This window comes from Hemicordylus capensis, chromosome 4 (genome assembly GCF_027244095.1).
Source record: "Hemicordylus capensis ecotype Gifberg chromosome 4, rHemCap1.1.pri, whole genome shotgun sequence".
Taxonomy (NCBI): Eukaryota; Metazoa; Chordata; class Lepidosauria; order Squamata; family Cordylidae; genus Hemicordylus; species Hemicordylus capensis.
This window is the reverse complement of record NC_069660.1, coordinates 166206365-166220398: the sequence shown is the minus strand read 5'-3', so window position 1 is coordinate 166220398 and position 14034 is coordinate 166206365. Positions and strand designations below refer to the sequence as shown.

The window sequence follows — 14034 nt, the reverse complement described above, 5'->3', positions numbered from 1 at the left end:
CTGCTGAGAGAAGTCCCTTCTCACAGCTGGAATGTCAATACTGAGAGGTAGCAATCTCAGGCTGATAAAGGCAGAGAGACAATGTGGAATGAGAGATGAAAATATACCAGTACATAAAACAAGGCAAAGCAAAAGAGTGGGAAGGAAGTGGCTTCCAAGAGTGAAAGCATGTTAGTTGTATTCTGACAGTCAAGAATTATAGGGCTCTAATAGCACCCATATGGTAAAGGAGAAGCAGACAGATAATATACTGACATTATAGCCAGAAATCAGGAGGCAATAGGTGCTATGGCTTGCAGTTAGAAAACAGCTTGATGGATTTTGAAACTTGGCAGTGTAGGATAGGTGGGTTTGAACCATGCTGATATTGAGGTAGAAAGGATAAGGATAGGAAATGGATTGTTGGAGTGTAAAGTTTGAGTGACTCCAGCAGTTTGAAGATCTTTGTCATTTTTCTCATAGGCTTTGCTGGGGTTGGACTTTATTAAGTGATTTCTTCATTTGTTCTGTGTCTTTTGGTAAACAGTTTTTTGTGTGTTGGATCAAAGGGAATGTCTGGTATGTGCTTTGCCATAGTAGTAATGTAAACTGTCCTTAGTTTTTGTTAAAAATGTGATTAATCTGCCACTTTCAGCCTGCACTTGTGATAAGGTTGGTCATGACACATGCTCAGTAGGAAACTGTGTTGCCCAGAAGCAGCTTCAGCTGGGTGGGAAATGGTGACTCCATTGCAGCTGCCTGGGACACTGTTAGTCTTGAAAATGCGCCATAAGCAGGTTTAGTACTGGAGTCTGAGTTAGGGATGTGTGGGTGTGGTTGGAGGAAGCATTGGTTCTCAACAACGCTACATTTGATAGATATATCCACTCTTTCAGTAGACTCCCAAATTTCAAGGACTATCATGGGGGGAGGTGCTATGCTATTTACCAAATATTTTCTCATACTTTCCCCATCTTGAGTCTCAACTAAAATTACTGTTTTGGGTACCCCTTTCAGCAAAACTTCTCTTGACTGTGTCAAGTTTGGACTTCTCTGCCTGCCTGTCATAGAGATACCTGTATATTTTACCCCACAGGACAATTTCAGAGGAGTAATATTAATCAGGAGAATTAAGAGCAGGGTAGGCTCCCCCCCTGCCCACATTTTCCACGGTGACAGATCTCATCCTAGACAATAGGTTAATATCCACTTCATGCTCAGAGAGAGGACAGGGTTAAAACTTTAAACCAGATAGCATGTAATAGCTAGGTGGCACCCATTCCCCAGTTCCGGTCCTGTCTGCTTCGAGAGACATTGCATTTCCAGAGCTCCTTCTCCTTCAGCGTATTTTCATTAAATAATGGGCTAGAAAATTCTTTTCTTTCTTCCTCCCTGCTATTCTGTATCAGGGTAGGCAAGGAGTCACTGTTTGAATTTTTACAAACATTCCAAACCTTTTCTGAGTTTCCAATTCAGCCATTGGAGGTTTTTCTGTTTAGTTTTTGTGTTTATTCCTTTGGGGGTCAGCTCTTTCCCACACCCTTCTCCTAATGGAGGTTGCTCACACAGGGGACATGTTGGGGGGGAATCCCTCTCAGAAGGTCTCCATTGAGGAGGCAGGGGCAGACAGAAAGCAAAACTGATCCCCTCGGGATCAAAATGCCAACTCTCTGTGTCTCCCCAACAAGCAGGTGATCCCTCCCGTCCTCCTCCCAATCAGGCTTTTTCTGATCAGCTACCTAAATGACATGGAAAGGCTAAGGGGAAAACCAAACACATTACAGCTTTCGGATATCGATACACGTGGCCATCGTTATCCACCAACTTGTGGATTGCAGTTTCATGTAACTGCAGTTGGGTCTTTATCCATGGCTAGAAAAATAGCTGAAATTCGCCTATCCATGGTTTTGAGTGGCCGGAAATGATCTGGAAGTGAATTCCAATGTCACTTCCTGCCACCATTTTACAGCAAAGAGCAATTTTGTGGCTCACATATAGTGAATACTTGTATAAAATTTGTCTGGTTTGGGGGTCATTGCTGGCAGAGGCGTATCTAGGGAAAATAGCGCCTAGGGCAAACACTGAAATTGTGCCCCCTGTCCAAGCATCTGACACCCATCTTTCAGATAACTTTACCATAATATCAGCTGAAAAATACAAGAAGCTCGTTAATCTTTTAATATTTCAAAAACTATTTAGCAGTGGACTTAGCCAGACCAAAAAATGCTGGAAAACTACAAATTTCAGTATGTGGGGGCTCATGAAATACCCAAATACTATGTGGAGATGTACTTGGAAAACTAAACAGAAGTGCCTGTCTAATTCTCTACTATGCATTGTAGCATCACCATTACATAAGTTTTAAAAATCAATGGAGAATTTGACTTTTCCCAGATACTCTGTAAATAATTAAAGGATATGCAGAGTAAACAGTGTCACTGCTTGGAATATATTCTAGTCTTTCAGAAAGACAGTTAAAATGAGAGAAAGAAAGCAAGAAACTCCCAGTGGGCCTTAATATTAAGGGTTTCACACTGATTCAAAGACAAACTCACCATTAATAGCCATATTAGCAAGACATCACATTTAAGTCACTTATCACAAGAAGCAAAGTAAGAGCAAATGAATACAATCCTAGGTCATAAGCATCAGCTCAGTATTCACAAGTCCTGATTCTCTGTACATAGTGCCAATCTGAATATGTGTACAGTGTCTTATATTATATATTTTTTATTATTATTTTTACCCGTAGCCCCTTTGGGGGGCTTCCTAAAGGCTGGGTTTTTTTGCAAAGATTCCCCCTCACCCCGCTGGCCTCTAGGGCCTCGCAGGGACCATTTGAGCATGTGCAGTGGCCATTTTTAAAAATAATCTTTTTTTTTAAAGGCTACTGAAAACAAAATGGCCACCACGCATGCTCAAATGGCCTCTGCAAAGCCTGGCATGACCTAGAGCCTCACAGAGGCCATTTGAGCATGCACGGTGGCCATTTTGTTTTTGGCAGCCATTTTTTTTAAAAAAATAATAATTTTACAAAATGGCTCCCCCCTTCAAGTGGTGCCCGGGGCACGTGCCCTGCCTGCCCTACCCCTAGATACGCCCCTGATTGCTGGAGACCTGGAGAATAAGGTGCTGTGTTTTTCTCTTGTTGTTTCTGCCCCACCTTGATTTTTTTGGCCTGTTGCTGGGAACCTTACCCTAGATTCCCATAGAGGTAAGGTTTCATTATTTGCGGTTTCCATATTCATGCCTGTAGGCAAGAACGGAACCCCCATGAATAACAAGGACCACCTGGTGCTTCACAAAGGTGATCAAAGATGAAGATGCTTGATTACCCAAGAAACTCTGCTGGTGAGTTAACAAATGTGATTGCCATCCTAAGGGGTACAAAGTTGCTACTAAAAGAACAAATGAGGTTGCCAGATTTTTTCCTGTCAGAGTTCCAGTGCCTTTAACAGCAATGGAAAAAGCAATGGGCTACATTTCTGCCTCCCAGACAAGCTGTTAAAGACATTGGAGTCTTGCCAGGCAATGTGGGGGTGGGGAGTGGCAGTCCAGAACAAAAGCTTGGTGTGCTCTTTTCTATCTCTATGGGCTTCAGAAGGAGGGAGAAAAAGCAGAGTGAGGAGGGAAGGAAAATAGAGATGGAGTGCATGAGCAAAACCAGAAAGGATTATAGCCAAGGGTTTGTGATAGCTAGGAGTTTGTGCTGAGGCCTCAGTACTGTCCTTTAATTTAAGTAGTCAGAGGGGAAAATATAACTAACAATACTGTTCAGTATTGTGGAGAAAGCACTCTGCACATGATCGGGGGTGCTTGTCTCTTTTCTGTTTAACATCTTCCAGGACTGAACATAAACAGGTGCCAGGTCTTATGGAGTCTTTGGGAGAAAATTTCATAGAGCTCAGTGGGATTTACATAGATTTCCATCTTGCCTCAATAATATAATCTACTCCATCCTGAGTGCTCTGAATGTTGGGATATGCCTTCCTTTTGTTACTGAATGAAGACAAGCCTTGCTTTTTGTCTTTGAAGGGACAGAACAATTAAGTGATAGCCTTAAAACCATCTTTCACCATAGGTGACCAGCTCAAACAAGAGACCTTCCTTTACACATATAAGTTCAGACCCTTTGAGGAGGAGCCTCCAGTCCGAAGGGAAAACCTCAAACCTGCATTAGCCTAAGACCAGCAGCATTACAAAAGAGAAATGCTGGCTCTTTCAGTTGGGTTCCAGAGCTCTCTATAGAAGAATGGGAAAGCTTTCCACCCTTTAATCACTATAAAATAGTAGGGATGTGCATGGAACCGTTCCATGCACTCCTGGGAGGGTGAGTGGCGGCGGGAGTCACTTTAAGGGACAGAGAAGGTGCTTTCTACCTGCCCCACCACTCCCCTTCCATTGGTGCTCTCCTAAACAGTGTGGGCACGGGGCTGCAGTGTTCTTGCTTGCAGCTCCATTCAGCATCGTCACACCCATGGCCCATGCACATGGCACACATGTGTCCCTTAAAGTGACCACTCTGAACCAGCTCAGACGTTGGACCTTCGAACCGGCTTGGCATTCCAGAAAAGGGGTGCTGAACTGGTTCCATGCACATCGCTATAAAATAGGGGTCAAGACTCCTCAGCCACTTTGTCACCAGGCCAGTCATGCATTGTACCATGTCTCAGGCACCATGTCCTCAGCTCCTACTGGTGTTGTAAGGGAGACACTGTAAAGATTAATGCTCTCTCAGCCAAGGACCTGCCTACTGCTAGACTACGGTAAAACTCAGTGCTAGTTAATTAGGGGTGGTTTTTTTGTAGTTTCTTTTGAATTCTAATTTCACCTATTTTCCCAGTTCCTTATTCTGTGTGCAACCTTTGTTTCTTAAAAAATTTCATATAATTAGAAGTGGCTTTAGTCTGGTTTTCGAAAGTTCTGGAGGTTTAATTGCAAAACTCTTCCCCATGTTCAACTGATGGCTTGTTTTTAGTCTAATATACTGGGTTTTTTTAGAGCCAGGCTGTGTGGATTCTGGCTGTACAGTGTCTGTAAGTCTCAGCTAGACAGTTCTGGATTGTTGAAGCTGTGTCTGAGCCTGGTCAGTGGCTTTAGTTCAGTTTTCAAGTGGTGGCAACCTACCTTGCAGGAGTGGCATTCTCCTAAATTGTGAGGGAGATGATTAATTCTACACACATATAAATCTGTATTCCACATGGTTGCAAACCCCCCAGATATAAACAATCACACATTGAAAAGTATTGTATGAACCTGCCCAGAATATTTATGGTGGTAGTCCCTGGTATAGGCAATAAGTGTGCAATTTGAATTGGACTGGTCTACTGATCTATTTTTGCACTTACTAAATAAACTTTATATAGCTGTCCCATAACAAGTGTTCTCTGGCGGCTCATAGACATAAGTTATATATGAATTCTTAACCTTATAAATGGTGTTTTGTTTCTTTTTCCTCCATTGAGTTTCTCAATTTTGAGTTTTCCTGATCAGAGTTGTAGGCATAGCCTTTTCACAATGTAACTAAATTCCATAAACAAAAAAACCCCAACCCCTTTTGGTTTAATATTGTTGTGATAAGGGCCCTCCATGTTAACTTGAGCTCCAAAATGCTGGAGAACTGCAGAAGTTAAGGGTCATACCCTTAACAGATGTATTGTTGAGGCTGTGATGTGCTTTCATCTCAAGTTACCAATAGTCTAGTAATTTAGGGGTAAATAGTGGGGGGAAATCCAGAAGTTCTGAAAATTAGTACAAATGCCAAGGACATCTTGCCATGTTATAAGTAACCTACAAAAAGTCTCAAACACTTTGTGTTGAGCTCTGGCCACCGTCTTGGGGAAATGGCGACCAAAACTAGTTTCCTCCCCATGCATCTCTCAAACAGACATCTGTTCAAAATACTCATCACCTTAACTTAATTGGAATGTTGTAGGCCACTGACAGTACTGGACTTATTTATTTGAAGAAGTGTTTGAAGATACAGATGATCTGGTCAATATAATTCTTCTGATGATTTTGAAATGCTACATCTAAGCAGAAAAAATGGGCCATTGGGAACCTACATATTCATTGTGCGCAAGAAATGCTTCCATGTTTTCACACCAATGGACACTTCCCGTACGCAAAAGCATGTTAACGGTGTTTGCAAGACATGTTAAATCTTGAAACTATAATTGTCAGCAACAAGACTATCAGAAGGAGACAGGTTTTGGGGAGGAATTTGGTCTGACATGGTGAGGAAACAAATATTGATATGTTCCATGAAGAAAATATCTTACTTATGGAAGATAATGACAGAAAACATATGTGACAGCTTAGAGCCAACATGGTATAGTGGTTAGAGTGTTGGACTAGGACTGGGGAGACCCGAGTTCAAATCCCCATTCAGCCATGATACTAGCTGGGTGACTCTGGGCCAGTCACGTCTCTCTCAGCCTAACCTACTTCACAGGGTTGTTGTGAGGAGAAACTCAAGTATGTAGTACACCGCTCTGGGCTCCTTGGAGGAAAAAGTGGGATATAAATGTGATGATGATGATGTAGCATAAACCTTTGGTATTACAAAACAGCATGATATGAGGGAACTGCAATAGTCAAAGATGATGCAGATATTCAGAAACTTGTTAGTGGTTTTGGGCTTATCCTCCTTCCCAGTTTTGAACAAGATTGTGTCTATAGTAACAGGAGTGGCGGTTGGAAATTTCAGGCTAAAGTGATACCTCAGCTGCTATATGGGATTCAGGTTAGACCGCCAAAAGACTTACAAGCTTTAGAAAAAGTACAATCGGGCTTTCTGAGATCACTATTGGGGGTACCAAAATGCGTCCCAAACTCCTTAATACGGCTGGAAACTGGGCTATGGAAATTGGAGACCAGGGCCTGGCTGCTCATTATCCTGTATTGGATTAAGACTTATCTTTACCTTGCAGGACTTATACCTCATCTCCTTGCCGCTACCCCACAACCCCGTTGGTGTATGACAGTTGAGGAAAGACTCCGGAAGATGGGCTTCTGCCCAGCACAATTGTTAGAACAGGGAGAGTCAACGGCAAGATCCCTAGTTAAACAAAGGCTTAGGGACATAAATTTCCAGGAGGCAAGGGCCTCTATAAATAGGCCGCTACAATTCCTAAGCACCAAGAAAGATTGGGTCACAGCCTCTTATTTCTATACAATCTATTCACCAAAGCTGCGCTGGGCGTTTACAAGAACTCACTTGAATGCTTTACCCTCGGCGATGCTAGTAGGGAAATTTGAGAAAAAACCCTATGAGGAGAGACTATGCCTTTGCGGAGCTGCTCCCGAAACATTGTCGCATTCACTGTTACATTGTCCACTTTATACTGATGAAAGAGATTTATTTTTATCTCAGTATCTGAAAGATCTCCAAAGCCACTCAGTGGAGACAATTCTTATATGCTTATTAGAAGACAGGGACCCAACAATATCCCTGGCGGTTGCTAAATTTTGTTATACATTGACCAAACTAAGAGAAGCTAGAGCACAGCAATCGGTTACTGTCAAAGGTTCCTGATTTTATATATTTGATGACATTTTAGACTTTGTTTCCATTATTGTTTTCTCTTTTTATTGTGTATATTCTGTGTATATTGATGTTTGATCTAAGATCGTAAATAAACAACTAAACTAAACTATAGACTCATGATGCATTTGAAAAAGGTAAAGCGACCATGAGTCAAATTATCAGCCAAAACTTTGCAAATTTTCAGCTGAAACATTGTAACAGTGTACTTCCACTATTAGAATCAATACTTCCACTATTAGAATCAGTATAATAATCTGTGGCACAGTTGTCCAGTTGATCCATTACTGCTTTTTCAAAGAATATGTGCTGCAGGAACGACTAAACCATTTCCAGTATGAAATTAGTCCTTTCCCACTTTCTCTTTTCAATGAAGCTGCCATGCATAAAATGAAGTGATATTAATTTGACTATAATAGCGATCAATTATCATGATGCATTCTATGATGCAGGAGTGTGCTTCCTTCTGGCCTTGTATGTGCACCAGGAAAGGAAACGTCTGTTAACATTCATTGATACAACTGCTTTACAGTGGTTTACCACAAGAAATAAGCTTCAGCTTGCGGCATTGCTGTGTCCTGCCAGCATGTATTCTGAATGTACCAAGTAGTAGTATGTTTATTGTAGTCACAGATCAGATTAACAAATGATAACAATTAATAGCATTAATAAGAAAATTAAAGAATTTCGAAAGTTTACAAATTGAATGTACCAACAAGTCCAGCAGTGGTGGGGCAAGTTTGAAACCATCAGCCACCAGGTTGCTTCCGTTCCAAAACTCAAACCACCTGCTGAAAATACTCTCCTGCATATTTGTTGCATGTAGTTGTTCAAAAGAATGTGGGCCAGGATGTGGCTGTAGAAAGTTAGGTTGAAATGTTCCACATCTTGTGGCCAACACCATGGAGAGTAATGCCTTAATGCAAACCCACCAGATTTGTCTGAATATATTGACCTGAATGACATGTCTCCACTTCTTCAAATAAAGAAGCCCAGCATTGCCAGTGGCCTCCAACGTTCCAATTAAGATAAATGTAATGAGCATATTGAACAGATAGGTGTCCTTGAGCAAAGTTACTACTAGCGCAAGCCAAATTGTGAAGAAAATAAGATTCTTCTAAATTACAAGTTGTGGATTCGATCTAACGGGGATACCATTTTTTGTTTTTTAAAGCCATTACTCTACCTCTTGGGTGGTGTGGAAATGATTACATGGGAAGTACATTTTCACTGTTTGCATACACCCTCTCCCTGTGTTCCTGAACTTGTTTGACAAAAAAGAAGGGCATAAAGCCTCCGCCTCTTATGACTGACCATAAATTATGGAGTTGCCATAATTTACCATTTCACAAAACTTTCATTTGCAGCAAAACTCTTGGTTCAGTTCTACATATTTATAGAGATTTTGACTACAATTTTCACATTAAATAGTTCCCCATCAGAGCAAGGGTTTGAGATATTTATGAAAAATTATTTATGGCTGCCATTTTTTCCAAGGTGGCAGCTGGAGCTCAACTCAACATGTTCAGACTTTTAGTATGTTACTTACAACACTGTCCTTGCATCTGTACCATTTTCCAAATCATTTGGAATTTTCCTGTTTTCTTAAAAATGAACCTGTAGTGAGTAGCCTATAATGTGCTATCAGAATTTCTTGTCCTTGCTGGATGGCATTTAGGATGTCTTCCTTCCAGTAGCTTCTTCCATACAGAAATGGGGTTGTGACCATAGCCTGGTGGATTATTCACTCAAATCGGCACTATTGTGGCTTCTAGCACCCAATATGAGGTTATCCAATATGGTAGTGGATCATCCCAGAAGCAAGGCAGACTGGCCCTGGGGTACTGTGGTGTGACAAAGAAAATAATGGGTTGCTGACCTGAGAGGGCAGCAAAATGCATAAAATCCATCTGGGAAAGAGGCAGCTGGTCAGAGACAGGCTGGATCCATGAAGCCAGGGCCCCTGGAAGAAGATGAGGGGATTGCCACTAGGCCCCCAACCTTGGAGTTGAGACTGTCCTTCTCTCCCCTAGATGGGAACAGAAACAGTAACAATAAACCGAAAAGGAGGGAAACTGGAATGATGTAATTGTCTGTTAATGAAAGGGAAATGTGCCTGGAACATTTGGGGCTGAGGATTTGTTTTTTAAAAGTGTGCCATGTTTGATTCCTCTCTCATGGATGTTTCCCTGTCAGACCAGCTGTTCACAGAGCCTTGTTCATTAAATATCCAGAGGAGCTCTTTAAAAAAAAAAAAAAAAAGTCAGGTGAAGTGGAATGTATACAGCTGGAGGGACACCTTTTTGCCCTGCAGTTCTTCAAATTCAAATTTCTTTTCTGCCAGTGACAGGATCTCAACTCATTCTCTTTTTGCATATTCTGCAGTCCTCTGTCTGTGCCAAAATTGTCCAGTTGCTGGGACAGAATGAGGTGGACCATCGCCAGAAACAGGTTGTCATTCTGAGTCAGGACAGCTTCTACCGTGTACTCACCATGGAGCAGAAAGCCAAAGCCCTCAAGGGCCAGTTCAACTTTGACCACCCAGGTGACTTGCCATGGGAGGCTGGGAAGGGCATGGAGAGGCAAAACCACCCCTGAGTAGTGGTAGAAACCTATTCTTTAGTCTCTGCCCTTGACTTTCCAAAGGCAATCTTGGGAGACTGGAAAATCATTGTAATGCAGTAACCTGCCCTGTTCAAGATGGAAGCTTTGGGAACTGCTTAGAGCTCAAGCAGCTACCTTATCTGCTAGATTACGGGTGCCATCAAAGATGCTGAAATGGGAGACATGGGTCTAATCCATTTCTAACAAAACTTGAATAAAAACATGCAATATTGGGAAAACTAAAACACCAATACAAAAGGGAAACCCCATTTATAATCAAATTTCCACCTCCCCAAGGGCCTTCCTTTAAAGAATCATGTTTCCATTAACAGGAGAAAACTAAGCAATAAAGAAGCCAGGCAGGCCCCACTAGGGCATTCCACAGCAGAAGTGTTGCAACCAAGAAGGCCCCATCTCTCCACCCCCTCCCCCACACCAATCCTCCAGTTGAGTGGGAAGCTCCTCCATCTAAACCTCATTAAACTGAGTAGGAGCTGTGTAAGAACACAGTAGCATGGGCTGATCCAAGTGACTGCATAGTTTGAGGCTCATACTAGGAAGGATCAGTAAGAAGGTCTGCCCCATAGTGAGAGCTATGCCCACTTAACACTTTGTCTCTTATTTTTTCTACAGATGCTTTTGACAATGAGTTGATTCTTAAAACACTCAGGGAAATCACAGAGGGGAAAACAGTTCAGATACCAGTTTATGACTTTGTTTCCCATTCTCGGTAAGTCTGCTTCTCCCCATCCTTGCTCTGTTCTTGGAATGTAATGCTGTCTGTCTGTGATGGCTTCTCCTTAGTGGAAACCACCAGTGAGCCCTTGCCACAGGATACCTGTGGTAACATAAACAATGCATCTCCACTCACTTGCTGTTGGAATAACCTCCCTCCCCCCCTTTTTTTTGGAGGAGTTGGGAAGATATGGAATTGTACTGCAAAGCCTGGAATAAACCAATATGGAATTGGTTAGCTTGAGCAAAATAGTAGGCTTGTTCTAATGACCAGAAGCTGGGTAGGAGGAGTGTCCCACCAGGCTCTAAACCCTGTGCGTGCTTCTGAGAAATGGTCATGTGTTGGTAAACACTGAGGTAGGAGGAGGGTGAAGTGATTGTGTGCAAGTCACAATCTAGGTAGCACAGCAGCAGCCAACCCATATCGAGGGTGGAGGAAAGCATGTCTCACCCTGTCCTAGGCAGATCATGGCTAGCATACAACTGCTTTCCCCCCTTCTCCTACATCAGTTTTTGCTGACACACAAGCTCTGGTCAGACAATATGAGGGCTCATGCTTAAGAGGGTAAAAGCAGCGAGAAGGTCCTGCCGCTCTGGTGTCAATTACACCTTCATGCCTGACAAACACGCTTACACCACTGTTTGTCTGAAGGGGGAGGCACCATAAGCGTGTTGTACAGGAATTCTGTGAGCTGCCACCTTGATTGAGGTGGCAGCTCACAGAATTGCTGTGGAACACACTTACAGTGCCTCCTCCTTCATACAAACAGTGGTGTAAGCGTGTTTGTCAGGCATGAAGGTGTGATTAACAGCAGAACTTACAGTGTGTTCCCCTTCAGATAAACAGTGTCATGAACATAAGAACAGCCCTGCTGGATCAGGCCCAAGGCCCATCTAGTCCAGCATCCTGTTTCACACTGTGGCCCACCAGATGCCGCTGGAAGCCACAGGCAGGAGTTGAGGGCATGCCTTCTCTCCTGCTGTTACTCCCCTGCAACTGCTACTCAGAGGCATCCTGCCTTTGAGGCTGGAGCTGGCCTATAGCCCTCCAACTAGTAGCCGATGATAGATCTCTCCTCCATGAAATTATCGAAACCTCTCTTGAAACCATCCAGGTTGTTGACATCTTGTGGCAGAGAATTCCACAGGTTAACTATGCATTGTGTGAAAAAGTACTTGCGTTTGTTGGTCCTAGATTTCCTGGCAATCAATTTCATGGAATGACCCCTGGTTCTATTGTTATGTGAGAGGGAGAAGAATTTCTCTCTATCCACTTTCTCCACACCATGCATGATTTTATAGATCTCTATCATGACTCCCTGCAATCCTCTTTTTTCTAAGCTAAATAGCCCCAGGTGTTGTAGCCTAGCCTCATAAGAAAGGTGCTCTAGCCCCCTGATCATCTTGGTTGCTCTCTTCTACACCTTTTCCAGTTCTACAATGTCCTTTTTTAGATGTGGTGACCAGAATTGTACACAGACTCCAAGTGTGGCCGCACCATAGTTTTGTATAAGGGCGTTATAGTATTAGCCGTTTTATTTTCAATCCCCTTCCTAATGATCCATAGCATGGAATAGGCCTTTTTCACAGCTGCCGTACATTGAGGCGACACTTTCAACGAGCTGTCCACCACGACCCCAAGATCCCTCTCCTGGTCAGTCACCGACAGCTCAGATCCCATCAGCGTATACTTGAAGTTAGGGTTTTTCATCCCAATGTGCATCGCTTTACACTTGCCAACATTGAACTGGATTTGCCACTTTGTTGCCCACACACCCAATTTAGAGAGATCATTTTGAAGCTCCTTACAATCAGTTTTGAATTTCACTACCCGAAAGAGTTTGGTATCATCTGCAAATTTGTCCACCTCGCTGCTTACCCCCGCTTCTAGATAATTTATGGATAAATTTAAAAGCACCATTCCCAGTACAGATCTCTGAGGGACCCCACTTCTTACTTCCCTCATTGTGAAAACTCTCCATTTATCCCTACCCTCTGTTTCCTGTCTTTCAACCAGTTAGCAATCCACACATGTACTTGTCCCCTTATCCCATGTCTAAGTTTCCTCAGGAGTCTTTGATGAGGAACCTTGTCAAAAGCTTTTTGGAAGTCCAGGTATACTATGTCAACTGGATCATCTTGATCCACACACTTGTTGACACTCTCAAAGAAATCCAAAAGGTTTGTGAAGCAAGATTTACCTTTGCAGAAGCCATGCTGGTTCTCTCCCAGCTGGGCCTGTTCTTCTATGTGCTTTACAATTTTATCCTTGAGGATGCTTTCCATCAATTTGCCTGGAACGGACATTAAGCTAACTGGCCTTTAATTTCCCAGATCACCCCTGGATCCCTTTTTGAAAATTGGTGTTACATTTGCTACTTTCCAGTCCTCCAGTACAGAGCCTGATTGCAAGGAAAAGTTATATTTTAGCAAGGAGGCCAGCAATTTCACATTGGAGCTCTTTGAGGACTCTTGGATGGCTGCCATCCATGAGAACATGTTTCTCAGGTACAAGGCTGTAACTTCCTCCTCACTTTTGCCCTTGTAAGTATGGCACTCATAATGTCTGAAGAAGGCTGCAGCCCTTTCTTAGGAGCTTGCATGGGGCTTGGTGCCTTGCTAGACGCTCCTCCTACCTAGCTTTCATCATGAGACTATGCATTAGCTATTTCCCCGCACAACCCCGCCATACTCAGAGATAACCTCTAGCCATTGCTTTTATGGAGGAATGCAGAGAAGAACTGCATGCAGTACATGTTGTGTGTGTGTGTGGGGGGGGCTTTTCTGGCCCTTCTGCTCTATACTTGCAGTGAACTATGGAGGAAGGTGTCTTTACTTCGTTCAACTTTGCTATCAGATTTCCACTCTGGAGCTAGCAGCCAGGGTATGCTGCGAGGATCCATCTTGTCCCCTATGCTTCTTAACATTTACATGATGCTGCCCGAAGATCTAGAGATTTGGACTGAAGAACCATTGTTGTACTGATGACATTTCCGTCCAAATCTCTAGATCTTTAGGTGGTGCTGATGGCACGCTGCCCTACCTCATTTTAATCTGACCCTAAAGAACAATAAATATTTCAACAAAAGTTTCCAAAGTGGTTTATATAGAAAAGTAATAAATAAGATGGACCCCTGTCCCCAAAGGGCTCACAATCTAAAAAGGAACAT

At 42.8% G+C, this 14034-nt stretch overlaps 1 protein-coding gene across 2 annotated transcripts in view; it reads left to right on the top strand.

The window, feature by feature from the left end:
• Positions 1-14034, top strand: part of UCK2 (uridine-cytidine kinase 2) — a 42195-nt gene that overhangs the window by 20713 nt on the left and 7448 nt on the right. The window contains exons 1-3 of one of the 2 annotated variants that reach the window (XM_053245120.1): positions 3252-3330; positions 9911-10070; positions 10763-10859. In XM_053245120.1, coding sequence (XP_053101095.1) covers positions 10019-10070; positions 10763-10859 — 149 coding nt within the window. In that variant the 5' untranslated portion in view covers positions 3252-3330; positions 9911-10018. Of the gene's footprint in view, positions 1-3251; positions 3331-9910; positions 10071-10762; positions 10860-14034 lie in introns of those variants that run through there. The other variant, XM_053245119.1, reaches the window with a different exon arrangement.